Raw genomic sequence first — 25,150 nt, forward strand, 5'->3', positions numbered from 1 at the left:
TTATTATTATTGCCAGCAGTGATAGATGTAGTGGTAGTCCTGACGTTGACTCGTTGTCTGCGTCTATGTCACGTGACTATCTAATATGTTCACGTGATTTAGGGCACAGGGTTGCGGGGAACGCGTCCCGTCGCGCGTCGACCGCGTTTACGGAAAGTAGAGGAGAGTTCACCAGAGACGACACAGTGACAAACGAACACCTCGAATTCAGAACCACGACGCCGTCATGCCGCACTCTGTGTCTCCGGGAAAGTCGCGATCTCCGGATAATGCCGAGGATGAGGTTATGCAAGATGCGCCTGCTACGACTAATGCCCAGGAAGGAACGGGTGTAAGACTGGAGGAAATGTTTGACGACGACGACGATGATGATGAATTTCCTGCATCGAGTGCATCTGATAACAAGATGGATAATTCGGAGGCTCCTGCGTGAGTTTGGCTTTCTCTACCAGGTATTCCAGAAGAGAGGAAATCGCTAATCCATGCGCCTTGTAGGTCGTCTGGACCACCACCGGCCGAAGTCGATACCGATACGATGCTTGCTTTCTATCAGCGCTTGTTCCCGTTCCGTTATTTATTCCAGTGGCTCAACCATGGAGTCGTTCCTTCTCCCGATTTCGGGAATCGGGAATTCGCGCTCACGCTTCAAAATGACGCCTACCTGCGGTACCAGTCGTATGCAACTGCGGACTTGTACGTGGACCTAGATACAAAATAAGTAGGCTTTCTATATTAACGTGTCTGCTTTTCAGATTCCGCAAAGATATCCTAAGAATGAACCCATCTCGTTTCGAAATCGGCCCTGTTTATAGCACAAACCCCCGAGACCGAAAGACCCTCCGCGGCGGACAGATGAAGCCAGTCTCGAAAGAATTGGTTTTTGATATCGATTTGACAGATTACGACGACATCCGTTCGTGTTGCACAAAGGCGAATATTTGCGGGAAGTGCTGGGCTTTCGTAACGATGGCAATGAAGGTGGTCGATACTGCTCTACGAGACGATTTCGGCTTCGAGCATATCATGTGGGTATATTCCGGTCGTCGTGGTGCCCACGCCTGGGTTTGTGATCCTCGTGCACGCAATCTCCCTGATGACCGACGAAGAGCTATTGCGGGTTATCTGGATGTGATCCGCGGAGCAGGCGGCAAGCGCGTGAACGTAAAACGGCCATTGCATCCGCATCTCTCCCGAAGTCTCGAGGTCCTGAGACCCTACTTCGCCCAAACCACCCTCATCGACCAAGACACCTTCGAAGGCTCCGAACAAGAACAACGTCTCCTCTCACTCCTCCCCGATGGCTCCTTAAACGACGCCCTCCGCCGCAAATGGGCTTCGTCACCCGGCCGCTCCAGCAAGAACAAATGGGCCGACATCGACGCACTTGCAGAATCCGGTCAGAGTAAATCCCTCAACACAACCTCCCTCAAGAACGCAAAACAAGACATCGTCCTAGAATACACCTACCCACGTCTCGATTCGGAAGTCAGCAAGAAAATGATCCACTTGCTCAAAAGCCCCTTCGTCATCCACCCCGGTACCGGCCGCGTCTGTGTCCCAATCGACGGCCGGAAGGCCGAGCAATTCGACCCCCTCTCCGTGCCAACGGTTTCGCAGTTACTTTCTGAGATTGACGCTTGGGATGCAGCGAACCCTTCGAGCAGCGCAGGCGCTGAGGTTGCTGAGCCGGAGGGGAGTGTAGCCGACGGCTCTGACGCGAGAGGGAGTCGCAAGTTGCAAGATTATGAGAAGACCAGCCTGAAACCGTATATTGACTACTTCCGGTCGTTTATTGCGGGACTGCTTAAGGAGGAGCGAACTGGAAAACGAGAGCGAAATAAAGAGGGCGCTGAGGTTAAGTCGGAGAGTATGGAATTCTGAGTCTCTTTTGGAGTTTTTCTTAGCGGTTTGGAGGGCTTAAGGTTCATGGCGTTGGTGTTGTGTTTATATCCAGGGATAAAGGATATACTATTTTATGAATGCGAATGAACTGCTATGATTTTATTTGCAATTTTTTCTTACATTAAGGGCAGGCGAGATTACAATAATGCTACAGAAAGACTTGATGAGAATGCATATACATCAAATTCATATCTATTGGTACACATGTCGACAAACATAATAGATCAAGTGAGAATAATTTTGCGGCATAATAGCGATTACAAGATTCGAGGGGTTAGAGAGTTGAGAGGCGTACTATCGTATCGACTCATGGCGCATTTAAGCAGAGACAAAGTTCTTGACGTCTGTAGTTCTGTTAGCTAACTGACCAAGCATCGGATAATGGTACGGCGGGCACTCACTCTCGAGCCAGCGAACGTATTCCTTCTGCTCCTTAACCTGGATATAGTCAGGGATCATGTTGGCAAGCTCAGCGTTAATACCCCGCTCCTCGAGGAAACGCTCCAAGAAAGTCTGCAAGTCCTCATCCAAGTTCTCAAAAGGAGGACCAGCGTAGAGGCTTTGTCTAGCCCAGTCCTTCTCGGCAGTCTGGGCGTGGGCAAGGTCGGGCTTCTGGAAGTAGGAAACCTCCTCGATCTGGAAGAGACCGTCCTGGGCGACTGTCTGGATCAGAAGAGCGCCGTTGCCGGGCTTCTCGATGGTGACGTTGACGCGGGCAGGGAAGCTGGGCTCGACATCACGGTCTAAGGGGTCCATCTCACGGTCGGAGGGAGCGACGCGGTCCTCGGAGTGCTGGGCGATGTTACCACCACGGCCCTGGTTGGCGGGTTGGTGGCCGCCCTCGTAGTCCAGCTCGTCGCCAAGAGCGTCGTCGAACTCCTCTTGCTCGGTTAGGTTCTGGAGGTCTGCAACGGTGAAGGTGAGACGGATCCTGTTTAGGGTGAGGTCTCGTTAGAGTCGGATATCTACCGAGGGAAGGGAATGAAGGGACTTACTCCTCGTTGTTGAACTTCTTGGTCAACACAACCTCCTGCTCGCCCGGAACATCCTTGACCTGCTTGTCATTAACACCAAGGCTTCACCATATCAGATCCGTTGTTGACTGCGCATACCTCGAAAGAGTTGTTCTGAAGAACATACTGGATGTTCTGGACGGAGGTCTCCAGGTCATTCAGACCGGAAGCCTTCTCGTGGCTCAGCTCGTCCTCAAGCTTAGCAACCAGCTCAACGTCACCTAATAATGAAGAACGACCATATTGTCAGCTTGAGTCCATGACGGATCGCTGGAGCTTCTGCTGGCTTGGAAAACCTTCCGTTACAGCTTCCACATCCAAGCAAATTGGGTATATCGTACCTTCAGCAGCCTGCCTGAAAGCGCGGCAGGTCGAGAAAGCAGCGTACGAGGGTCTTGCGACCTGCTTAAATTGCGACTGGAACAAAGACTTGGGGATGGTCGACCCAGGACGCAGAGCGGACGGCGCGGAGCTGGCGATGGAGCGGGAGACAGTGCGAGGCACCGAGCGGGCGAAAGTGCGGAGGGTGAGCATTTTTAAAGAATATGTAAAGATAATAAAAGAATTTGTATTGGAGGGGAAGAAGAGGGTGTCGGGTTGTAGGGTGGAGGATGGGTGCGGCAAAAACTATGATGTTAACGTCCGCCAAGAACTGACGCCAGTGCCGCTGCTAAAATGTACCGTATATAGTACGCACAACAACTAGCAGTCAAAGGGCTTTTCTCTCATCTTATATTATTTAACTTGTCATTTATTTACAATGGCATGATAACTTTCATACAGTCTGGAAATAATAGTACTTTTGTACGCCGTCTATGTCCCATCAATCATATACTCCGCATCATAGCAGTATGGATATCAACGAAAGCCACCGTTTTCGAAAAGGAACAAATGAACAAATCAAGAAAGACCTTTCGGAGGGAATGTCGAGGGTTGTTTCCCACCGTCAGACGTAAACCGGATAAACTTCATCGCACTGAGACTCGACCAGACTTGGTTCCATCGGGGAAGCGCTTTCACCACATCTTCGTTGCTCAAGTCAGGCATCCAGAACCCGGTCTTCAGCTCTTTATTCTCAGCGTCGGTGCGTTGTAGTAGGGCCTCTTCACGCTTCGATGGCGGACGGCCTTTGCGCCGTTCGTGTTGTAATTGCTCGATCTCGGGGACGTCGCGGTTGATGTGTCTATGAAGCGCAGTCAACGATTGTCGCTCAGTGTACGAAGACTCGACATTTAGAGCGTAGGTACGCACCTTGTCACCAATTCTCTGATGTCGTCGTCGGAGAACGGCCCTGATCCTTCGGGGACATGCTCTTGGAAGTAGAGTATGCGCTCAACTGTGGCATGTTAGTTCAGAGCGCTTCATAGACAATGATGCAAAGAAAGCATACGGTATGAATTCCTCCCTCTAGCCATTTTGGTCTGCATTCGAGCCACTCGATCGTCTCTTGAATTCGCCCGGTGCAATCTCTTCGCATCTCGACTGTTCTCATGAAGCCCCTCAATCACCCCCCGCTTTTTCGAGATTTGCTTGTGTACCTTATTGAATGACTTGGGCATGGTGATTATATCCTGATTCTCACCAACGTGAGAACGACTCGGACGAAATATGAACTCGAACTGTTCCTCGAAATTTTTTCTTCTTTTTTCGTCGTTTCTTTCCGCCGGCAGAATAGTAGGGCGGTGTCAGCGGCTATCAACACCGCTCGGAGACGACCAATGATAGCACGGCTTCCCAAAGAGGGAGGCATCGCGTCTGCGCGTCGGCCTGAAAGTGCAACATTCCAACCTCGTTGTCCTGGCCGTCGTTTGGGGTTGGTTTGTGCTTGGGCCAGTGGAGTTGGACTATTTTGTCTCATTTGCTTGTGAACGTCCCCTTTTGTTTTTGCGCCTGTTTTGGAGCTTCACTCCCCATGCCCGCTCCTGCTGCGCAGGTAATCCAGACGAAGACCATCTTGATCCTGCAATAGGCCCACCATCATGGGCATTAAAGGTGAGATGATTGTTTGGTGCTGTGCTCTGAGAGAGAGCGCTGACAGGTGCAGGTCTCCATGGTCTTCTCAAATCGATCCAGAAACCATGCCACTTGAAGAAGTTCAGTGGCCAGACCCTGGGGGTAGATGCGTATGGGTGGCTGCACCGGGGTACAGTTGCATGTGCAGTGGATCTGGTGCTTGATAAGCCTACGACTAAGTATGATCTTCCCTGGTGCATGCGTTTCGTGGTCACGCAGCTAATGAGACAGGCATATCGACTTCGTCCTAAATCGTGTCCGCATGCTTCTTTACTTCGGCGTCACACCATACCTCGTCTTCGACGGCGATGATCTACCGAGCAAGTCCGGAACCGAGTCTGATCGGCACCAACGACGCCAGCAGAGCAAAGCTCTTGGATTGGAACTTCAACGCAAAGGACGAATGGCGGAGGCATATCAAGAGTTCCAAAAGGCGGTGGACGTGACCCCCTACATGGCCCGCCAATTGATCGAGGAGTTGAAGAAGATGAACGTGCAGTACGTCGTGGCACCATACGAGGCTGATGCGCAGCTAGTGTATCTGGAGCGCCATGGTATGATCGACGGTATTATCTCCGAAGACTCCGATCTTCTTGTCTTTGGTGCGAAGAGGCTACTATCCAAACTCGACCAGCACGGTGACTGTATCGAGATCAACAGGGCGGACTTTACAGCTTGTCGTGAGGTCAGTCTGATCGGATGGACGGACGCGGACTTCAGACGGATGTGCATTCTCAGCGGTTGTGACTATCTACCCAACATTGCGCGACTCGGATTGAAAACCGCCTATCGATGCATTCGAAAATACAAGAACGTGGAGAAGGCCCTTCGCATGCTTCAATTCGAAGGGCAGTACCGTGTTCCCGCCGATTACCTCGACAATTTCAAACAAGCCGAACTCACGTTTCTTTATCAAAGGGTCTTCTGCCCGAAAGCCGGGAAATTGGTGACTCTCACCCCTCCTGAGGATGTCAACCTAGACGAACTGTCATATATTGGCGGTGACGTCGATGCAGACATTGCAGTAGGAGTGGCCCGTGGGGATCTTGATCCAACGACCAAGGAGCCGATTGTATTGAAGCCACTTGCCCCAAGCAGACCCGTGCTCGGCATCCAACGCCGGCAGACCCTTGGCTCTTCAGCTGAATTGAAACCGAAACCGAACAAACCAATTAGCACTTTCTTCACTCCGAAGAGGATGCCTTTGGCTGAGTTGGATCCAAACAGTCTTACACCATCGCCGAGCCAGCAACGGCTCCTCGAACGTTATGCAAACAGCTCCTGGGACAGCAGTCCCGCACCCGCAGGGCTAAATGCCGCTAGGTCAGCGCCTTCTCTCCGTCGCTCTCAAACCACACGAGTTTCAAGCCCATTGGCAAGAAGTGCAGAACGGAGTTCTTTCCTGGCCCAGGCTTCGAAGGCCTCAACCTTTCAGCCAGCAAAGCGACAACGCCTTTGTGCTGAAGCCGAGGAAGGACCCTTGCCAACTCTCGCAAACTGCCGCAGTCGGTTCTTCGTGCACAAAGATGGGGAGTCGAGTCTCAGCGGGCAGAAGAGCACGAAGTCTGAGAAAGCGCGAAATTCGACCATTGGTGTTTTCTCCGACGATAGTGCTGAAGATATCATGTCTGAACTCCCGGATCCTACCCAGCCAGATGGATCTGCATCGAACGAGATCGATACGCCATGCAAAACGGCCGATCAACGGGAAGCTGGCTTGGTGGCGCCAACCCCTGCTACTCCTGTCGCGTTGCCAGCAGATGAAGGTCAAAAGGAAGAAGAGTCTTTTGAAAACGCTGCCGTTTCTGAGACTACCATTCCTGAGGATACCGTTCCCGAGCCTACCCCCGAAAAGTCTGTGAGCGCCGACTCAGACAGCGAAACTTTCCATCAAGTATTGAATTATCATGTCGAACGGCAGAATACATCTATACTTTCCAAATTCACCTTCAAGCCGGGTGACAGCCCTGGCGTCTCCAGGAAGTCTTCCCTTGGGGCAATGAACGCTCAATCGCCCCGAACATCTCCTGCAGGTCTCTTATTAGGGCCCCGCAGAAGCCCGGCACGACGACAACGATCGACACCCTTGCAGCGCCTTGGACAGAGCGCTCTCTCCCGGTCCCGGTCCATGATTGTTCCTGGCAGCAAGACTGTTCCGCCTCCGCCCACGTTTTCCACCTGTAGCGCAGCAAATCAGCATCTAGCTGCGCCCAAAATCTTTAGTGCTCAGGGAAGCGAAGACATGATCATCCCCAACAGCGAAGACGAAAGCGAGGACGACGCCAATGACTCCGGCGCTAGCCAGGGACCGGTTTCACTTGATCTGAAACAGTTCTCATTTACCGGATCGGGGACAGATTAGGAGCATTGTATATGGATACTTCAGCATTGTAAGTGAACGGAGTTTTGGGGGTTTATTGGACAGTTTTTTTTACAATCATTTTGTATGGTTTTGCATTGCGCGGGGTATAAGTAGGTTATCTTGGACATTGTTAGGCATTTTGTTACTGTATCTAAGTTGGATCGTTGACTCAGACGGTGCCAAGGGAGCTTGCAAGGGACATAGGCCCACGATACATACAAGTACTCAATTTAGAACAGAAGATCATTCTGTTATTTTGTCGCATTAGCAGCAGTAGAAAGATTGATAAATCGGGGGCTGGGGGAGACACGTGACGATAGGCGGTGGTACCGGACCCACAGTGTCGCCGGATCCAACCGTAATTGGCTCTAGCGCCCAGATCTATCCGAATGAGGACTAGTGCTAGCGCTGAAACAGCAGGCGGTCAATGGCGGTTACCCGGAAACCAGACCGCCGTAAACAAAAGGCGGTTGGCCCAGCCTCCTTCTATACTAGAGGGGAGTCAGTCAGGTACGAACACGCATACCAGCCACCACAATAATCCCTCCACTCCAGCTCAATTGATGCAAACTCAGAAGGACGGTCGGTCCAGGATTACGGGCTAAGTGTGACGGGGATTGCCCACTTACCATCTCTTCTTTCATTCTCTCCCCCTTTCCCCTTCTCCCTCTTCCTGTTCTCTTTTCTTTTCTCACTTTCTCGGCTTTTTGCTTCCGTTTGATCTCCTGCTGCTGCTGTGCTGCTGTTGCGTCTCTGGCGGTCTGGCTTGCATATTATTGATTCTGTTGTGTGTGCCTGACAAGATTCGGTCTTTTTTCCAGGTCGAGAAGGACTGCATTCCTTTGATCGATTCGTCCAGATAGCACTTGGTCCTCCACATTCCATTCCACGCTGTCCCGGCATTCCTCTGTACAACTTGCTGTTATCTCTGTCCGACATCACTGGCTCCGCTGTTTTGACCGGCTCCACGAGGTGACCAGTTGTCCGATCTCTTCGTCCACTATCGTGACCAGCAACTCGATTCGATCGCTCCTTCTCGGGGATCCGGGAAGTGAGTAATCTGTTAAAGAAGAAGTAGAAGGAAGAAAAAGGAGTGACGACCGTCTGACAAGATGGCCATCAACATTGCCCAAGGGTTCGCCCGTATGTTTATCTCACTTCGGCATGACGGGTAACAGATTCGAAGAATGCTAACATGGCGCTAGGGTTCATTCCCATGGTCGGCTACCACCATGTTCTGATGATTATCATTGCCGTTGCAATTATTCTGCTATGTAAGATATGCTCGACGTCCACGTGGATATGAGGTATGAGGCTGCAGCTAACATGTCACATTAGCTCTACTATTGGCCGGATGCTCGTCGTCGTCGCCGCAAATCCCCGACATCTTCCTTATTTCCATGTACTACGAGCGTTACAAGCCTACATTCAACCTTGCCCAGGTGGACCCCGGTGTGGTCACGGCAACAGCGAACATCGTGGGAGGTGCAGAGATGGAGGTTCGTGTGGGGTATTTTGGAATCTGCATCCAGCCCGACGGAGGATCATACATCTGCAACTCGAACGCGACAGCGCTGGCGGAGGTTGTCACCGTCGACCAAGATCCGTTGAACTTGATTTGGGTTGCGGCCACATTTAAAGATGCCGTCGTGTTCCCGTATTTGCTGTATGTGCTCTTTCTTACATACATACCTGCCTGCATGGACTAACGTGGATTAGAATCATCGCCGTTATCCTGGCATTCTTCTGCTTTATTCTTCTCGCCACTTTCCCCGGATGGCACGAGGAGGTCGACGGTACCGGTTCAGAGAAGGAAGTAAAACCATTCCCATCACGAGCGGTCTCGCAAGTTGCATTGGCACTCATCTTTATCGCATCCGTCTTCATCCTTGTTTCAGTGCTATGGCAACATACAGCGTCCGTGGCAGCCAGTACCATAGCGCAAGACATGGGCAACGGCAGCGTAAAGAGCGGCGTCGGCTCATCTGCCATGGTCCTTGGCTGGTTTGGATTCGGTTTAATGGTGGTGACGACAATAGGCCTGCTGGTTATGATCCTCAGTATCAGGTTGATCCGGCAATTGACGGACGATGAAGAAGAAGCATAATCCAATTATACACGGTGCCAATGCCGCATCTGATATGGGACGACGTTCGTTTTTTATTTTCCCCCGACACTACTTTCACGCCCCGGTTTGTTATTACGCTTGGTTTTGATTTTCGACATGAACCGCTACGATATAATATGTTGAATGGGATATGGAAACGGTTCCTTCTTATGATAACCCCAACACGAGACGAATATCTGCCATGATCTATTCGATTCGTCCCGTTGATGTCCTTGATTTTCTCTTTTCTTCTCCGTTTCCATGTTTTATGTATAAAAATTGACGTGTTTGATGATTTATTCCCCCCCTTGTTTTGCGCTTTATGTTTATTTTATGGTTTTTGGTTTATGGTTATTCGGATGGATAATGGATGGATATGGGAAATGGACTGGACTGAAATTGTGCTTGTGAGATATCCCGAGACGAATTGATAAATGCAAGTCTCAATGTGTGAATTTGTCTGGTGATCATACTCTGGTTTGGTTTATATATAGACTTGAATAATACCACAGTAGTCTGCTCTTGCCACCTTTAGTATCTGAAAAATTCACATCTCAGCATCAATTGTTGCAAGTCAACGATACTTGCCTCCAGGCAAGGACACTCCCCCATCGTCTCTCCAATGAGCACAGCTGAGCATCAGACATGCGGGGAAAGGCTGTGAGTTGTCATGCATTCAGCCGAAAAGAACAAGCAATGAGATTCGATATCTACAGATTAACTCCATCCTCTATGCAATAGACTGTATAATATCTAAATGCACATATAGGTTGTTGCTGCTGCTGCCCTGGACATACTAACTATATTATCCTCCCCTTCCCCCCCCCCCTCTCCCTTTCCAAACCACTCTACACCTCCCATATACGCATACAAACACCCACAAACCAAAAAGCAACAAATGCAACAAATGCACCAAATCCTAATAATCGGTGGCGGCCCCACCGGCCTAACAACCTCCCTCTCTCTCTCCCACCAATCCATCCCACACAGCCTCCTCGAAAAACACCCCTCCACCTCCATCTTCCCCAAAGCCGTCGGTCTAAACACCCGTACAATTGAATACTTCCGCTCGCTCGGCCTGCAAAATGATATACTCAATGTATCCGCGCCCCCGGAGACCGTCTCGCAGACATGTTGGTATACGAGTCTGGGTCTGGGTGTGGGGCCGGATGGGAATGGGACTAGGACTCGGACAGGGACTGGGAGGGAGGTGTTTACGAGGGATGCGTGGGGTGGTGGGAGGTATAAAGGGGTGTATGGGCGGGCGAGTCCGGTAAGGTATACGATTTGTCCGCAGATACGGCTTGAGCCGGTTTTGCTTAGACGGGCGAGGGCGAGGGGGGTGAGTCCGGGTGTGGTTAGGAATTGTGCGGAGGTGACCGGGGTTGAAGAACTTGATGATCGGGTGCGTGTGCGTGTGAGGTATGCAAGTCCATCTGATGATGATGGGAAAGAGGAAGAGGAAGAGGTTGTTGAAGAAGCGCGGTATGTCATTGCAGCAGACGGAGGCCGTTTTGTCGCCGATACACTTGGGATTAAGATGCAGGGGGAGCGGGATATTGCGAGTATGGTCTCTGCGCATATTAGGGCACCGATTAGTCGGTATCATCCGAACCGGCACGCACTAATTACTTGGTTTATTGATCCGGAGCTGGGAGAGAGTATTCGGACGGGGTTCATGTACCATGTCGGCCCGTATCCGAGTACGCCTGAGACAGAGGAGTGGATTTTCGCTTGTGCATTGCTACCTCATGAGAAGGCGAGTGGTTTTGACGAAAGGGCTATGCTAGAGCGTCTCCATCGGACGCTCAAGATCCCGGGACTCAACGTGGAATTGAAATCGATAAGCCATTGGAACATCAACGCCGTTGTCGCGGAGCGGTATCGCAGTAAAGGTGGTCGAGTATTTCTCGTCGGCGATGCTGCGCATCGGATTCCACCTTGGGGCGCGCTGGGCTTAAATACTGGTGTTCAAGATGTGCAGAATCTAGTCTGGAAGCTGGGAATTGCCCTAAACGCTCGCGATGAAAGGGAACAGAGAAAACTGCATAAATGGCTGGATACATACGAGGAAGAGCGCAAGCCGCTGGCGCACCAGGTCGCTCATACTAGTCTTTCGGACTTTCGTCAGCATACGCTCGTCGTTGATCGTGCTTTAGGGATTAGTCCTGATGCGTCACCAAAAGATAATGTTAGTTCTTTGCAGGCGTATCTCGACAAGATGAACCCCGATGGAGATGAACTGCGGACGAACATAGCAAATGCGCAGAGCATCCTAGATCGCGAATTCAGTGCTCTGGGATTTGAAGTTGGCTGGTTCTATCCTAGCTGTGATGTCGATAACGAAGGCGCTAGAACGCGCCACGGGGGACAATTAACAGAAGACGGTGAATTCGATAACACGACTTACCGCCCCTCTGCGATCCCCGGTCATCATCTCCCGCACGCGTGGGTGTTAAAAGAGGGTGTGCGGGTTTCGACGAGGGATCTGGTGATGAATCCTGGTGGAAAGAATCAATGTGTTCTTGTTACAACGGCTGCTCAGCCATGGATGGCATTGCAAAGTGACTGGGTGCATGTTGAGGTCGCTGTAGAGATTCCCCCGGGACCGGAAGAGGTAGATTTGGCGGGGCTTAATGGGATTGAGAAGAATGGCGCCGTGCTTGTACGTCCTGATGGAATTGTTTTATGGAGGTTTAAGGGGCCTGATCAGGTGTTTAAAAAGGCTAGAGAGGATCCAGGGAGGTTTGTTAGGCGGTTATTGGGGATTGACGGCCGAGATAGAGCGATGAAGATGTAAACCACTATGTTGGTGTAGGGCAGAAAGAAAATATCGGCAGTATAGATCATAGACAAGGAGGTAGTAGGTTCTGGAACTTACAGCGGCTGTATCCCGTATAATATTGGTTGGTGAACTGTCAATCGTGATTGGGCAAGGAATCTGAGTTGTCACTAGAAAGAGTCTATATAGCATCATTCAGAATCCGCAAATGCGTTCAAAATACAAGACTATTTAGCTTGAAATATGACCGATATCAACTTTCTGAATACAAGCAGTTTCATATAGCATATGCAACAACAAATATCAACCACGCCTGGAATACACACGCCATGCCCACTGAGTAAAGATACAGACTCTAAAAACTTGCAAGCTGTAGATTAAACGCGCAAACCAGCCAAAATGTAAGTGAAAAGAAGAGTCGTGAACCAAAGGCTAGTAATTCATCACACCCGATCCCGGCTTGTCATCAAATCCTCCTTCATGCCCATAATCATCAAGCGACTTGTAGAACGGGTGGGCACCGGTATCCCGTCCACGGCCTCTACCACGTCCCCGGTTAGAGCCTCGTCCCCGTGGCCCGTTCCCGCGTCCTCGACCGCGATACCCGCCACGACGGGGCCCATCGTCGTGGTGGCGCGGCCTATTGGGTGATGGTCCAGTATAGCCATTGGGTTGCTGGCGCGATTGTGGGTATAAGGTGTCCTCTTCACGCTCCTGCTGGTGACGTCTCTTATTGTTCTTGTTGGTGAACTGGCTTTCCCATTCACCTTCGTTGGGAATCTCTTCTTCCACGCGCAGGACGACTTTCTCGCCAACCACTGTGTCAAGTGTCAATGCCCGATCAGCTGCCACCGGGTTCCAGTTTTGAATCTTTCCTGCGTCAATAGGACGGGCGCCTCTGCGCACCGCCAAGACAACAATAGGATACGGGTTGTCAGTGTAGTATTTCTCATGAGCAGGTATAGGGGTCAAACGAGCTGCCCAAACCCTATTCTCATACACTGCCGTACCGGTAACCTGCCAGCTAAGCTTCTTGCCCATCCCGCCAACCTTGTCCAGAATGGACCGGGGCGCAGGGCGGGGAGTTATTAGTATGCTGTTAGCCATATATTTGAGATCATTGGAATCAGCAAGCCCGTGGGGCAGGTTTGGGAGCAATAACTGATCAATCAAGCGATTCGAGTCCAGGTTAGAGATTAGATACCCAGTATAGAAAATGGTGCGTTTTATGCAAAGTCGGCCAAATGGCGACTTGGTCATGTTGAGACTTGGGTTGCGTGAGATGATGGTATTGTGAGAGTTGATCATGCGCTGTGCCTCAGCAGCTTCGACTACAGGGGAGAGATACGTGCAACCTTCAGCTACCTGGATCACATCATAATTGAGGAAGCGCCTCGACCCAGTGCTTTGTAGAGCTGGTAATCTCCGATCAAGCTGTTCAAGCCATTCCCGGAAACGTTTGACACTGCTTGAGTTAGAGACAATTTCACTCATAATCAATAGGCGTAACTTACTGCTTCACACGGTCCTCATAAATGCGAATCTCGTCAGCCTGCTCATAGGTAAGAACGAGATTCTCAAGAAGCGCCTGTTTAAACTCCATGGTAGTTGCAAATCGCTCATTGTTGGGCCCAACTTCCGGCTTGAGGCAGACAAGGTCGAATTCCAGCTTCTTACTATCCACCATACGCCGGACGAGATCAGCAAAGCCGTTCTCACTCCGACCCGTCAGAAGAACCGTGAGTGCATCTTTCTGCTCCATGCTCAACTGGACCAGTCGTACCTGACACAAGTCAGTGAATATGCCCATACCCTAAGGGGTGTCCGAAGGATCACACAATATGCTCATTCCACCAGCCTTCCCAGGCGCGTGGTTCTTCTTTCTCCAGTCCTTCTCCGGTAGCTGCGAGGAGATTCGGATCGTGCCACCATCCTCCGTTCGCGAAGCTCTCGTATGCTTGTAGGAATCCGATAGTCGGGCCGTTCCATAGTTGGGGGTTGGGGAGGGGGCTCAAAAACACTGACCTATGTCAGTATCGTTGAGTGCAATAAGCCCGGAGCACTTACATGTGTTGTCAAAATCGTATACATGAATAGCTCTTACCAGCGAGGTCGCTATCCGACACGACTGGTTAGCAAGCCATTCTATCTGTCAAGTAATAAAGGAGCTCACCTGGCAACTCGCGATTCGCAATCGACCACCTCTTCAAACCCGTTATCGTCCGCAAAGGTAGCTGCGGAGGGTCTAAACCAGCAGCATACCGGTTCTCAGAGACGACTGCTTTGGCGGACTTCATTGCGTCCCTCTTATCCGGCACGAGGGAATTCCCGTTCTCGTCAGAGCATTTGCTTGTTGTCGTAGCTGTCTTCGTTGTATGGTCACTGTTCTGCGCCTTCTTTGCAGTCATGGTCGATTTGGCCGCGGGCGGTCGGCGAGATTTTGCCGTAAGACAACGCCAAAAACGTGACCGTGATTGGGGGCAACTTGGATTCACTTCCCGCCACAGCATGGACTGTCACTACACACTCACCGTCTCGCGAGGATATCTGTTGTTAGCGCTGTGTATGTCTGATGCCTGATGATGTCGAACTGCGGCAGGAGATTCTGCAAAGGACGCTGGAGGAAGTAGCGCAGGAGAAGAAACAGCACCAGAACCACCGGAACGAAAACGCGGAAGAGGAAGGAGCGGCCAATCCGTGTGTGATATGCTTGGACGCGATCGCAGAGCCGGGAATAGCTATACCTTGCGGACATGCGAATTTTGATTTTCTCTGCTTCTTGAGTTGGTTGGAACAGCGGCCGAGTTGCCCTCTGTGTATGATCTCATCTCTACCCAGCGGACTGAGGAGACGGGTTCTAACGCGGACGCAGGCAAGAAGGAAGTTATTTCGGTGAAATACGACCTAGATGCTGCTGAAGGTCCCAAAATTTACAAGTTACCTCCTCCGGCTCCTCCCACTGCTCCTACGTCTACAACTGCACCTCCGTCGCATCGTCCACATCGACCGGATTTCCGTCGCGGCCGCCGTCCTCCCAGAGAAGCGCAACGCCCCCGAGCACCAGAACCAGATGACCCCCTCCTGCGACGAAGACATGTTTATCGCAACCAGCTATATTCCCTACGAGTCGGCTCGAATCGTCTCTCGCAATACCGCGAGTTAACACCAGAGCTCTTCAACTGCGACGAACAACTAGTATCGCGCGCGAGAAAATGGATCCGACGCGAACTGCGCGTATTCAGCTTCTTAAACCCCGATCCCGAAGAAGAAGACGAAGGACCAGGCCCTAGTCGCAATAACCGAATAGCCCATCCCGGCCAACAACGACTAGAAAACCGCCGCGGAAACAACGCCGAGTTCCTCCTCGAGTATGTCATTGCAATCCTCCGCACAGTCGATGTGAAAGGAAGTGCTGGGCAGGCGGAAGAACTACTGCGCGACTTTTTGGGAAGGGATAATGCTCGGTTGTTTCTGCATGAGCTGTCGTCTTGGTTGCGGAGTCCTTATATGTCTCTCGAGGACTGGGATCGCAATGTGCAGTATGAGGATACAGTAGGGAGACCTTCGAGAGTCCCAGGTCCGCGAGGGTTGGAGCATGATCGTCGTTCGACTCCTGTTTTTGGGCCAGATAGGCGCTCTGGGCGTGGGAGGATATCGAAGCCATATTCCCCAAGAAGACCATATGATCGGGGGAGGTCGCGAGATGCGTCGACACAAGCGCGACGAATACAGTCCGCACGAGACAGGTATATCCCTGATTAAATGTACAGTATAGAATGTCACGTCGCGACGAATAAATAGATCTGATTATGCTATGAATAATGCCTTATATACTAACTAAATTTGGTATCTCTAATGAACAAGAATGCGAAATCATCCCTCATAAACGTCCTAACTATCTCCTGAAGCGACCAGCGCCCCGTCCTTTAGTATTCTTATTTCTAATCTTAAGAGAGCGGTAATTCGCATGCGCCTCAGGGTTAACCTTGCGCGGGCGAGGTTTAGCACTCTCTTCCTTCTCCTTGTCTTTCTTTGCCTTCTCTTTTTGCTTTGCCTTCGCTTTTGCCAATTCGGATGATTGAGATGACTCTTGTGGATTGTTCTTGGAGCCTGCGGATATGGCTTCCTTCATCTTCTCGGCGAAACTCTTGGTTTTCGTAACGGGTTCGTCAAAGTCGGGGTCTGAGTCTTCTAGTTCGGGTTCTGAGATGCTGTGTAGGGAGGCGTCGTCGGCATCGTCATCTTCGGAGAAGTGGTTCTCAGATTGTCCTTGGAATTGAGTCTCCGGAATCGCGGCTTGTTCATTTTCCTCCTCATCGTCTCCAGACGGTTCTGTCGACTTCGTCTGCGCCTTCGGAACAACGACCGGCTTCATACGGACGCGCCGTGTAGACCTCTTCTGACCCTTTTTCTTATACGGTTTCCGACTAGCGCCGTCACCTGCCTGGCTATCCTCCATATCGATCTCGTTATTATCCATGGCACCTTGTTCCGCTTCCATCTCCCGCAATACATCCATGTCGTCCTCCATCCGCTCTTCCTCCATATCCCGTAACCCCTGCACGAGCGCCGAAAGACCCTTCCCAACGAACTGCGGTGGTTTGCGCGCTGCAATCGGGCTCAACCCACCGGTCGACGGATCAATACCATTAGATGATCGTCCCGCATTCGAGCGTCGTAGGAACGATGGTGTTTCGCCCGGACCAGCTGCTTTCCTGTTTGCTGATGCTGCAGCCTCTGAAGCCGCGTAAACATTGGCCGTGAGAGGCTTGCGGTCCTCCTCATCTTCTACCATCGCGGCGTATTTCATCGTTGTGGGTGTCGCGAATAGATTTTCCAGATACAGTTTTTTCCCTGATGATGCGGGCGTTCGTCCTCCGCGGGGGTTCTCTTCTTCTTCCTCCTCGTCTTCCTCGGCGATTGTCTCCATGCGGTTTCGTCTAGATGGTGTCTGGACCGCAGCTCCTTGGAGACTGGCTATCCGAGTCGCAGAGGGTGTCGCAGTACTACCCCCAGATTCAGACAGGAGATCGAACAAACCCAGTGCCTTCCCATCACGCTGCGGTGTAGGTCCAACGGCAGCTTTGAGCGGTGTCGATTGCTGATGCGTACTCGGACTGAAGAGCCGGCGTAACACTGAGGGGGAGTCGTAGGGATCTAGATCGGCGGGATGGTTTACTCGTGGTCGTGAAGGGGTCGCGAAGATTCCTTTATTTGATTTCCGGGGAGTAGCGGCGTTAGATTGTTCATGTCCGGGACCGGTAGGGGAGGTGTGCTTTCGCTTCTTGGGGCGTTCTTCTAGTGTGCTTTCGTTCTGGTCGTGGTGCTTATCCTTGTCGGCTGCGGACTCGAGGGCTTTCATTCGACCGTAGGCTTTGTATTTGGCGGCTGGTTAGTGTTAGCAGTAAGGCCCTCTCTGACTGGGTATATCCAGAAAGTATACCAATATCAGGATTGTTTTTAATATCATGCCGTCCGGCCTTCCTCCCTCCATTGGCAGCTGAGAAAGCGCGCTCCCATTCCTTCAGTTCAGCGCGGAGATCCGTAGCCGCGAGGGTAGCGGTGGCCATTTTGCATGACAGACAGAGTATATAGTAAAAGATATCCAGATCAATGCGATTGAAAATATGTAGATTGGTAATCAGTTCTGTGCAAGTCACGGAGTGGGAAACGTGACCCAGCGACGCGTGACTTTTGACGCGGTGACGCCCGCGTCGAAGCTTTATCCAACTTTCCTTTTTTGGATTCTTCCGATTGACCAAGGTATGGGCAACTAACAATGGATTCTATTATTAGGATAAGAACTATGAAGACTTTATGTATATTCAGGACCGCTATGCAGAATATCAACATCACCAGCTAGTCACTCCCCGCAACCGATCGAATCCTCCCCTTAACTGTGACTCGGGATGCACCACCTTGCCGTGCATCACGGTATACCGGACGATTCCCTCGCAATGCTCCGGCCTCACTCTGGCAAGCCAGATCATCTGCTGTTCCTGCTTGCGATACACTAGCACGTTCGCGGCGTACTTGTGCCCGCCAACGTGCGACACGAAATAAATTCCAACACCACCGGGTCTTTCGTCGCTGTCGTCGCGGTATAGACCCAGAGCTCGCAAATGGCGTTCAAGTTCCTTTTTGATTAAAGGTGCGGTGATACCACAACGGGCATCGCGGCGTCTGTGGGAACAGAGCAGGATGACATAGTCGTGGGGACAGGCTCGGGGGGTCATTTGAGAACCGTCGTGGCCATTGGCTTGCGGGTCGGGGGATGAGTTGATGAAGCGATCGATTAGCTCCGGGACGTCGGTGTAGCGGACGGAATCAATGAAGGTGAATGAGGGGAGGAGCAGGACAGTGCTTTTTCTCTCTGCGTCCGAGTCTGCGTCTGACTCTGCAGGGTCCTCGGGACTTTGCAGGTTGGATGCGGAGACCATGATTTTCTGGAAAGGTTAGTATCGTACAGCTTTCTCTGTCCTGGGAGGAAACGTACTCCATGTTTAGACCTCGAAGAATTCTGCGCAAACGCCTCCATCAAACTCCCCTTGTCATTCTTCACCTTCTCAATCCAATCAGACTGCCCCGTGGCAACCAAAACATGAGTGCTGTATGCTTTGATATGCCCATACAACGGTTTAGACTCATCAATCTTGAACTTGGGATACTTGACAGTGCAGTCCGCACAGTCCTGACGACAATCAGGCCCATCCTCCTCTGGCCTGACAGTTGGAAAGATGTATTCCGGCTCCCGCGGGGCACCACCAAACGAGAGCAGCGAACGAAACATGGTGGCAGGTACTTTTTAATAGTGCTTTGATTTGAAAAAGAACACGTTTGAGAGGTCGAAGCGCTTGATATAAGCCGGGGAATTGCGGACATCGAATCTCTATCACCGACACCGATACCCCGAGCCGTTCCTTCTCCGACAGGCATAATAATATAGATACGGGCATGAAGGAATGGCTATGTTTGGGAGAGACAGAAGGATGATGGCGACATTGGGCAGAAATAGCATGACATATTGTAGCTGCACTTGAAGTTATACAGAACAGTAGATCGGAGTATTGGATGTACAGTTGTAGATAGGGCCCACCAGAAAAAGCAATACAGACATATCAATTCCAGTATTCTGGTTGATGCCAAATATGATAGACACGGGTTGATTGACGAGTATTGTGCCGATAAGCTAGTTAACCGCCTGAGTGACTAGTAACGTTCTGTATTCAGTATCGATGCCAATACACCCACGTCTCACCAACACACTCACCCATACACTATTTTCTATATTCTACTCGCTCTGCCGTCATCATACAAGTTGATCTAATCTAACCGCAAAAACCTCTGCCGGACGGCGTTTCCCAATCTGGTTATCTAAGCCGGTGGACCTCACGCGTAATCCCGTGATATCAAGAGCCGCTACGATCAGCCAGAGAAAAAGGGACGACGAGCAAGGAAAGAACTGGAAGAAAATGCTTAATTCAGACATCACAAGCATCCATCATGAATGACAGCACCGAAATCCCCAGCCATGATCCCCCCTCCGACCCCCCTCCTCGTGCGAGAAAGAGACGCCGCCGTACGATGGCCTGCACGCAATGTCGCAGCCGGAAGCTCCGTTGCGACCGCGAATATCCCATCTGCGGCCGGTGTCAGAAAAGCAAGAACCCTGCGCAGTGTACCTATGAGGATGGCTTTCTCTGGCAGCAGCCGAATACTGTCCCTGCGACTACGGTGTTTTCCGGAGCAGCTGGAGGTGCACCTGGAGGGGTGCCTGGAGGAGTTTCAGGGACCACCGCGACGACGGCTACCAACACCAGCTCTACCAGCAACACCAACACAGCGCAAGAAACGACCGTTAACAATGGTTGCAATCATGCCAATCACAATCCAGCATCGTTGCCCCGACTCGCAGATCGGACTCCCCTCCACACTCCCCCGGACTCGGCGATAACAGGCTGGGCCTCTCGGGCTCAAGCGCAGACCTCGGGGACCGAACGACGCACGGAATGCGAGGGGAAAAAAGATCGCTTTCTCGAGACGGTGCTGGGTGCGCCCAAGTCCGCAGTAAACCAAGACTCGTATGTGAATACTGAGGTGCTGCAGCGCCATCCTCCGGGCAGTAGTGGGCATTCGGGGTACTATCCTGCGTCTTCTCACCACAGTCATCATCACTCGGGGCCGACACATCTGCCGCCGCTGCATCATCACCACTATAGTCACTACGGCTACGGACACTATAATCCAGAGCAGGACGAGGAGGATGAAATGGGGTTGGCATCGCCGTCGCAGCAGCTGGATCTGGCGCCGCGGATTATGATGCGTGGGAAGGAGACGAGGACCCGATTTAACGGGTCGGGGATATTGGCCAACGTGATGGCTCAGGTAAGCTTCCTGTGGGGTGATCTGATAAAATGCATTTAACTAATAGAGTAGTTCCCTGATATCAAATCCTTCGCAGAAGACATTCGAGTATCGAGTCCGCACATGGCCCAAGTCCGACCGGATCTGGAGCGCGTAAAACGAGGTCTATGGAAGAAATACCCATTGAACACGCCCTTCCCAGTTCCGGATACATTCTCGTTGGTTGCATCATTGCCGTCGCGTCGCGTGGTGGACGATCTCGTCGTCCTCTACTTGACCTACATCGAGTCCACCCATCGCATCCTCCACGTGCCTTCGTTCCTTCGTGAACTCGACCATTTCTGGGCACAAAAGGACAACCCAACCCTGGTCTCGCCTGCGTTTGTTGTCGAGTTGATGTTGGTCCTAGCGTGCGCCTGGAACCTGGCGGACCCCGAAGTACTCAAATCCAAGAGTGAGGACAGGCTGCAATGTTATACAGCTATCGAATGGGTTTTGCATGCGGAGAAGTGGTTGGAGAATGCTAGCATCAAGCGCCCGGAGATTACGGCCTTACGGCTGTATGTGCTCTTGATTATTGCCCAGAATAGTCATGGCATGAAACGCAGCAAGGCATGGCTGTCGACTGGCACATTGGTCAAGCAGGCTATGCTGGCTGGCTACCACCGTGATCCAAGTCGCTACACCAAGATATCCGTGTTCAATAAGGAAATGCGACGTCGGATATGGACTACTATCGTGGAATTGGATCTCCAGGTGTCTATGGATCGAGGAATGTCCCCGACGGCGCAGGTCTCGGACTACGACACGGGACCTGCCTTGAACATCAATGACAATGAGATCCAGGAGACGACCACGGAGCTTCCCCAAAGCCACCCGATTGGCGAGTTGACTGACTGCTCGTTCCAGACAGTAATGACGCAGTCGCTACCGCTACGTCTGAAGATCTGTCAGCTAATGCACATCCCTCGCATCAGCTGTCATTACGACGAGATCCTCCGCATGGACTGGGAACTTGTCCGATATCTATCGAAGATCCCCACATGGGCTACTTCAGACGCAGACGATTTACAAACCCAACACAAGGTGATCATGATAAGAGCACTACTGGAAACCCGAATTGGGCATTGTCTATTATCGCTTCACACGCCTTTTGCCATCGAGGCACCCAAGGAACCGTTGTTCACTCCTTCTGCGCGGGCGCGGTTGGAGGTTGCTACTATGATGTTGTCGACGCAGCGACGGTTACACGAAACGGCGCGGTCTCTGTCGCTGTGTAACACGGGTGATTGGACAATGCAAGCGTTCTGCTCTATATGTCAGGCACTTCATGCTAGTGTTGGAGATGGTGGTGGCGGTACGTCCTCACTCATAATTGCCCCTTGAAAACCGCTTTGTTCTAACTGTTTAGGCTCCGTCACATCTCTAACTCGAACGCTCCTCGGATTCCCCGAAGCACTAGTCACCCTAGCAGAAGCCATTTTGATGTGTCTCGAAGCCCGCTGGCTCCTCGTCGTCAAAGGCGCCAAAGAATACTTCTTCATGTCGACAATCTTGGCATTAGTCAAGACAAAACTCTGGCCCTCGCAAGGGAACATGTACAAACAAGAGGTGATTGACCGGGTCATCACATTCGCACAGACGCTTTTCACGCGCCATGCCAATTGTGCGCACTTGGGGCCGTTGGGGATGGGCTGTTTCCAGACAAATCAGGTGCGTTTTGCTGGTTTCCCCGTCATGATGAGTGTCGACCGCTTGTTGCTGACTCGTACGTGCAGATTCCGACTTTGACGCCGGGCCCGCCGTTGGCTCCTTCGTTGACGCCTGGGTTTAGTGGGCTCTTGCAGGCGAGTGGCTTGGGAATTACGGTGCGTTTTGCTTCCTCTGTCACTCTGTTGATATTACTTTTACTGACTGGTACAGCCTCCTGGCGAATTCGACCCATTCTTGGATGTATATGATTTTGAGGATCTGACGGGGATCACTTTGGGAGAATAACGGATTCTATGTAAAATGTGACCACATACATAATATCGCGACATTTTTAATACCCGCTCAACGGAGTATTCTTCCAGTCAATCGCACTATTACTCATGATCGACAGAGTTCCTGACCGATCAACGTGGATCCTCGCCTGGACATGACACGGACCCAATCACGAACTGCGGGATTTGACGTGTCCGATTATTCTCCGTGTATTGGTTCAACAGAGCAGGCTGTGTCAGCCTAGCTGCATCCAGATATCCCGTTCACACAGCCCCTGTACTGTACAAAGAACACTTCACACCCCCTATACTAGCAGTGAGGCTCAATCCTGTATGCAATGCCATGTCATTGGCGCATATGAGCCGCGGTGGGCCGGAGCCGAACCAGGCTAGCGTCAGGCAGCGACAAAAGCTTGGCGATATTTTAAGCCAAGTCAAGCATCGCCCAGCCAATCGGAGACTATAAAATGTCCTGCTGTGTGGGCCGCTAACCCAATTGGCGGTCTGGATCTGGCCAGGGGAAATCCCGCATCATCACGTGATGATGATTCGCATGATAAGCAGCACTGCCATGTTTCTTTTCTTTTTATGCCGTCACTGCCAGCCAAGAATGTATCTTCTTTTTTCCCTCTCGTCTGTTTCTCTCTCTACTGCATCACAGTCAGTGGATCATGTCTCAGAACATGCTATTCCTATCAATACTTTTAATCCTCGCTACATTACCACAATGGACAGCCGCCATCCCAGCCGTCCGCCTCCCCAATAAACCACACATCTTCTCCGAAACAAAAAACTACCCCTTACCAAACCTTGGCAACATCCAAGTCCACGACCCCAACATCGTCGAGCTAGACGGCGCGTTCTACCTCTTCAAAGGCGGCGTCCACGTGCCCATCCACAAAGCGTCTAGTCTCGACGGACCATGGCAGAAGATCGGAACTGTATTGGATGGGCCCAGTGTGATTGAGAAGCAGAATCGCACGAGGCCATGGGCGCCTACGACGGTGCAGTGGAAGAACCGGTTTTACTGCTTTTACACGATTAGTAAGAATGGTGTGAGGAATAGTGCGATTGGGGTTGCGTCGAGTGATTCGATTGACCAGGGTGGGTGGACGGATCACGGAGCAGTGATTAATACCGAAAAGGGTCATCTTGCTGATATCTATCCGCTGACTGTATCGAATGCGATTGATGCATCGTTTATCGCGGACCAGAGCACTGGGAAACCCTATTTACTGTACGGGAGTTACTGGCATGGGATCTTTCAGATACCCTTGGCGGATGATTTGTTATCTGTTGAGGATGAGGAGAGGCTGAATGCAGAGCATTTGGTGTTCCTGCCTGAGCACAAGGTTAAGCCGCAGGAGGGGAGTTTTATGACGTACCGGGAGCCGTATTATTATCTTTGGTTTAGTCATGGGAAGTGTTGTGATTTCCATAAGGGGTTTCCGGCTATGGGGAGAGAGTATGCCACCCTTCCCATTATTATTGCGGACGGTAAACTAACAGCCTACAGATACAGTATTCGAGTCGGGCGGTCCAAGGACGTGACGGGGCCTTTTGTGGATAAGTCCGGGAAGAAACTCTTAGACGGTGGAGGGACGACTGTCTATGGATCGAATCACGGCTTGGTTTATGCTCCTGGGGGGATTGGTGTTCTGCCAGAGAACAAGGATCACCAGGACATTATGTACTATCATTATCGTGGGTTCACTGTCCAAATCTGTACCAAAGAAATGGCTAACTCTCCATCCTAGTAAATACAACCATCGGCTTCCATAACAGCGTACGTATCCCAACCGCACAATCAATCCACACAGCTACTAACATAATCCAGGACGCCCAACTAGGCTGGAGTTATATCGAATACATCGACGGCTGGCCCGTCGCCAGAGCGAAAGCCAGCAGCGCGCCGCCTCGAGCCAACTACACCATCAATCTCATGGTGCTGATGTGTATGTGCTTTTTGATCCTGAATCTGTTGCGAAAGCATTCGTCGGGCCTGAAACTCATTGCTTCTGTGGCCTTTTTAGTCGTTTGGGTTTTGGTTTGGCTTGTACGGTGATGCCGTGTCAATATCAATTCCTTTGCATTGAGCTAGCACGTTCGATGCTTCTCTTTTTATCTCTGTGAGAGCGTTGGGAATGTACATCGGTTCGCGATGGTGCTCCAGCGACTCGCAGGGTCCGATCTGGCAGGCATGAAGCTGCGTCCATGTTGGTTGTGTATGGAAAGCACTCTCTCCGCCAACGATAATTTCGTATATGCGTACGCAGCATATATGAGACTATACATTCGACGCGACGGGATTCCCATCCCGCCTGGGATGGCGCACCTGATACCCTCTATTCCTTGTCGCCGTATATGCGCCTGAGAGGCGTTCACCACGAAGATGATTTTCATTTTGATGGCCATCGTTTCTGCTACTGAGGGCAGAGATTTCATGTATAGATAATTATTAGATTAGAGATACCCATAGACCTGTTTATGCACTAGTCACTTCAAGACAAGCTTGCGACAGAATCGGTCTGTACCTGCTTGGCAAATTCTGCCGTAAATGTGAATGCTACCTTGTGCAGAAAAACGCGACATAATAATATAGCCACCGGATCTATTATTGTA

At 51.2% G+C, this 25,150-nt stretch overlaps 12 protein-coding genes across 12 annotated transcripts; 7 read left to right on the plus strand and 5 right to left on the minus strand.

The window, feature by feature from the left end:
- Nucleotides 1-226: 226 nt before the first annotated feature.
- Nucleotides 227-1,881, plus strand: ACHE_40414S (DNA primase subunit PRI1; the record flags this gene model as incomplete). The annotated part of the gene is made up of 3 exons (XM_043278610.1): nucleotides 227-429; nucleotides 496-693; nucleotides 753-1,881. The coding sequence occupies 3 exons, from the start codon at nucleotides 227-229 to the stop codon at nucleotides 1,879-1,881; spliced, it is 1,530 nt and encodes a 509-aa protein (XP_043136372.1).
- A 339-nt stretch (nucleotides 1,882-2,220) lies between these two features.
- On the minus strand, nucleotides 2,221-3,449 carry ACHE_40415A (MAM33 family protein; the record flags this gene model as incomplete). The annotated part of the gene is made up of 4 exons (XM_043278611.1): nucleotides 2,221-2,833; nucleotides 2,898-2,956; nucleotides 3,015-3,136; nucleotides 3,257-3,449. The coding sequence occupies 4 exons, from the start codon at nucleotides 3,447-3,449 to the stop codon at nucleotides 2,221-2,223; spliced, it is 987 nt and encodes a 328-aa protein (XP_043136373.1).
- A 366-nt stretch (nucleotides 3,450-3,815) lies between these two features.
- On the minus strand, nucleotides 3,816-4,474 carry ACHE_40416A (translation machinery-associated protein 16; the record flags this gene model as incomplete). Its single annotated transcript, XM_043278612.1, has 3 exons — nucleotides 3,816-4,098; nucleotides 4,167-4,251; nucleotides 4,306-4,474. 3 exons carry the CDS (start codon nucleotides 4,472-4,474, stop codon nucleotides 3,816-3,818), a joined length of 537 nt encoding a protein of 178 aa, XP_043136374.1.
- A 420-nt stretch (nucleotides 4,475-4,894) lies between these two features.
- Nucleotides 4,895-7,290, plus strand: EXO1 (putative exonuclease; the record flags this gene model as incomplete). Its single annotated transcript, XM_043278613.1, has 3 exons — nucleotides 4,895-4,907; nucleotides 4,960-5,107; nucleotides 5,160-7,290. The coding sequence occupies 3 exons, from the start codon at nucleotides 4,895-4,897 to the stop codon at nucleotides 7,288-7,290; spliced, it is 2,292 nt and encodes a 763-aa protein (XP_043136375.1).
- Nucleotides 7,291-8,402: 1,112 nt separating this feature from the next.
- Nucleotides 8,403-9,397, plus strand: ACHE_40418S (Fig1 domain-containing protein; the record flags this gene model as incomplete). The annotated part of the gene is made up of 4 exons (XM_043278614.1): nucleotides 8,403-8,433; nucleotides 8,496-8,564; nucleotides 8,629-8,956; nucleotides 9,010-9,397. The coding sequence occupies 4 exons, from the start codon at nucleotides 8,403-8,405 to the stop codon at nucleotides 9,395-9,397; spliced, it is 816 nt and encodes a 271-aa protein (XP_043136376.1).
- A 907-nt stretch (nucleotides 9,398-10,304) lies between these two features.
- On the plus strand, nucleotides 10,305-12,197 carry ACHE_40419S (uncharacterized protein; the record flags this gene model as incomplete). Its single annotated transcript, XM_043278615.1, has 1 exon — nucleotides 10,305-12,197. One exon carries the CDS (start codon nucleotides 10,305-10,307, stop codon nucleotides 12,195-12,197), a length of 1,893 nt encoding a protein of 630 aa, XP_043136377.1.
- Nucleotides 12,198-12,611: 414 nt separating this feature from the next.
- On the minus strand, nucleotides 12,612-14,587 carry ACHE_40420A (rRNA 2'-O-methyltransferase fibrillarin-like protein; the record flags this gene model as incomplete). Its single annotated transcript, XM_043278616.1, has 5 exons — nucleotides 12,612-13,644; nucleotides 13,694-13,962; nucleotides 14,018-14,199; nucleotides 14,247-14,294; nucleotides 14,353-14,587. The coding sequence occupies 5 exons, from the start codon at nucleotides 14,585-14,587 to the stop codon at nucleotides 12,612-12,614; spliced, it is 1,767 nt and encodes a 588-aa protein (XP_043136378.1).
- A 164-nt stretch (nucleotides 14,588-14,751) lies between these two features.
- Nucleotides 14,752-15,941, plus strand: ACHE_40421S (RING finger domain protein; the record flags this gene model as incomplete). Its single annotated transcript, XM_043278617.1, has 2 exons — nucleotides 14,752-14,995; nucleotides 15,052-15,941. The coding sequence occupies 2 exons, from the start codon at nucleotides 14,752-14,754 to the stop codon at nucleotides 15,939-15,941; spliced, it is 1,134 nt and encodes a 377-aa protein (XP_043136379.1).
- Nucleotides 15,942-16,074: 133 nt separating this feature from the next.
- sld2 lies at nucleotides 16,075-17,749 on the minus strand (the record flags this gene model as incomplete). Its single annotated transcript, XM_043278618.1, has 2 exons — nucleotides 16,075-17,567; nucleotides 17,623-17,749. 2 exons carry the CDS (start codon nucleotides 17,747-17,749, stop codon nucleotides 16,075-16,077), a joined length of 1,620 nt encoding a protein of 539 aa, XP_043136380.1.
- Nucleotides 17,750-18,031: 282 nt separating this feature from the next.
- ACHE_40423A (sucrase/ferredoxin-like domain-containing protein) lies at nucleotides 18,032-18,969 on the minus strand (the record flags this gene model as incomplete). Its single annotated transcript, XM_043278620.1, has 2 exons — nucleotides 18,032-18,625; nucleotides 18,676-18,969. The coding sequence occupies 2 exons, from the start codon at nucleotides 18,967-18,969 to the stop codon at nucleotides 18,032-18,034; spliced, it is 888 nt and encodes a 295-aa protein (XP_043136381.1).
- Nucleotides 18,970-19,682: 713 nt separating this feature from the next.
- Nucleotides 19,683-22,541, plus strand: ACHE_40424S (putative C6 transcription factor; the record flags this gene model as incomplete). The annotated part of the gene is made up of 5 exons (XM_043278621.1): nucleotides 19,683-20,564; nucleotides 20,616-21,900; nucleotides 21,955-22,256; nucleotides 22,322-22,411; nucleotides 22,467-22,541. 5 exons carry the CDS (start codon nucleotides 19,683-19,685, stop codon nucleotides 22,539-22,541), a joined length of 2,634 nt encoding a protein of 877 aa, XP_043136382.1.
- A 658-nt stretch (nucleotides 22,542-23,199) lies between these two features.
- On the plus strand, nucleotides 23,200-24,593 carry ACHE_40425S (endo 1,5-alpha-arabinase; the record flags this gene model as incomplete). Its single annotated transcript, XM_043278622.1, has 4 exons — nucleotides 23,200-23,993; nucleotides 24,045-24,232; nucleotides 24,286-24,314; nucleotides 24,366-24,593. 4 exons carry the CDS (start codon nucleotides 23,200-23,202, stop codon nucleotides 24,591-24,593), a joined length of 1,239 nt encoding a protein of 412 aa, XP_043136383.1.
- Nucleotides 24,594-25,150: the final 557 nt, after the last annotated feature.

Source organism: Aspergillus chevalieri, chromosome 4, assembly GCF_016861735.1.
Source record: "Aspergillus chevalieri M1 DNA, chromosome 4, nearly complete sequence".
In the NCBI taxonomy this organism is placed as follows: domain Eukaryota; kingdom Fungi; phylum Ascomycota; class Eurotiomycetes; order Eurotiales; family Aspergillaceae; genus Aspergillus; species Aspergillus chevalieri.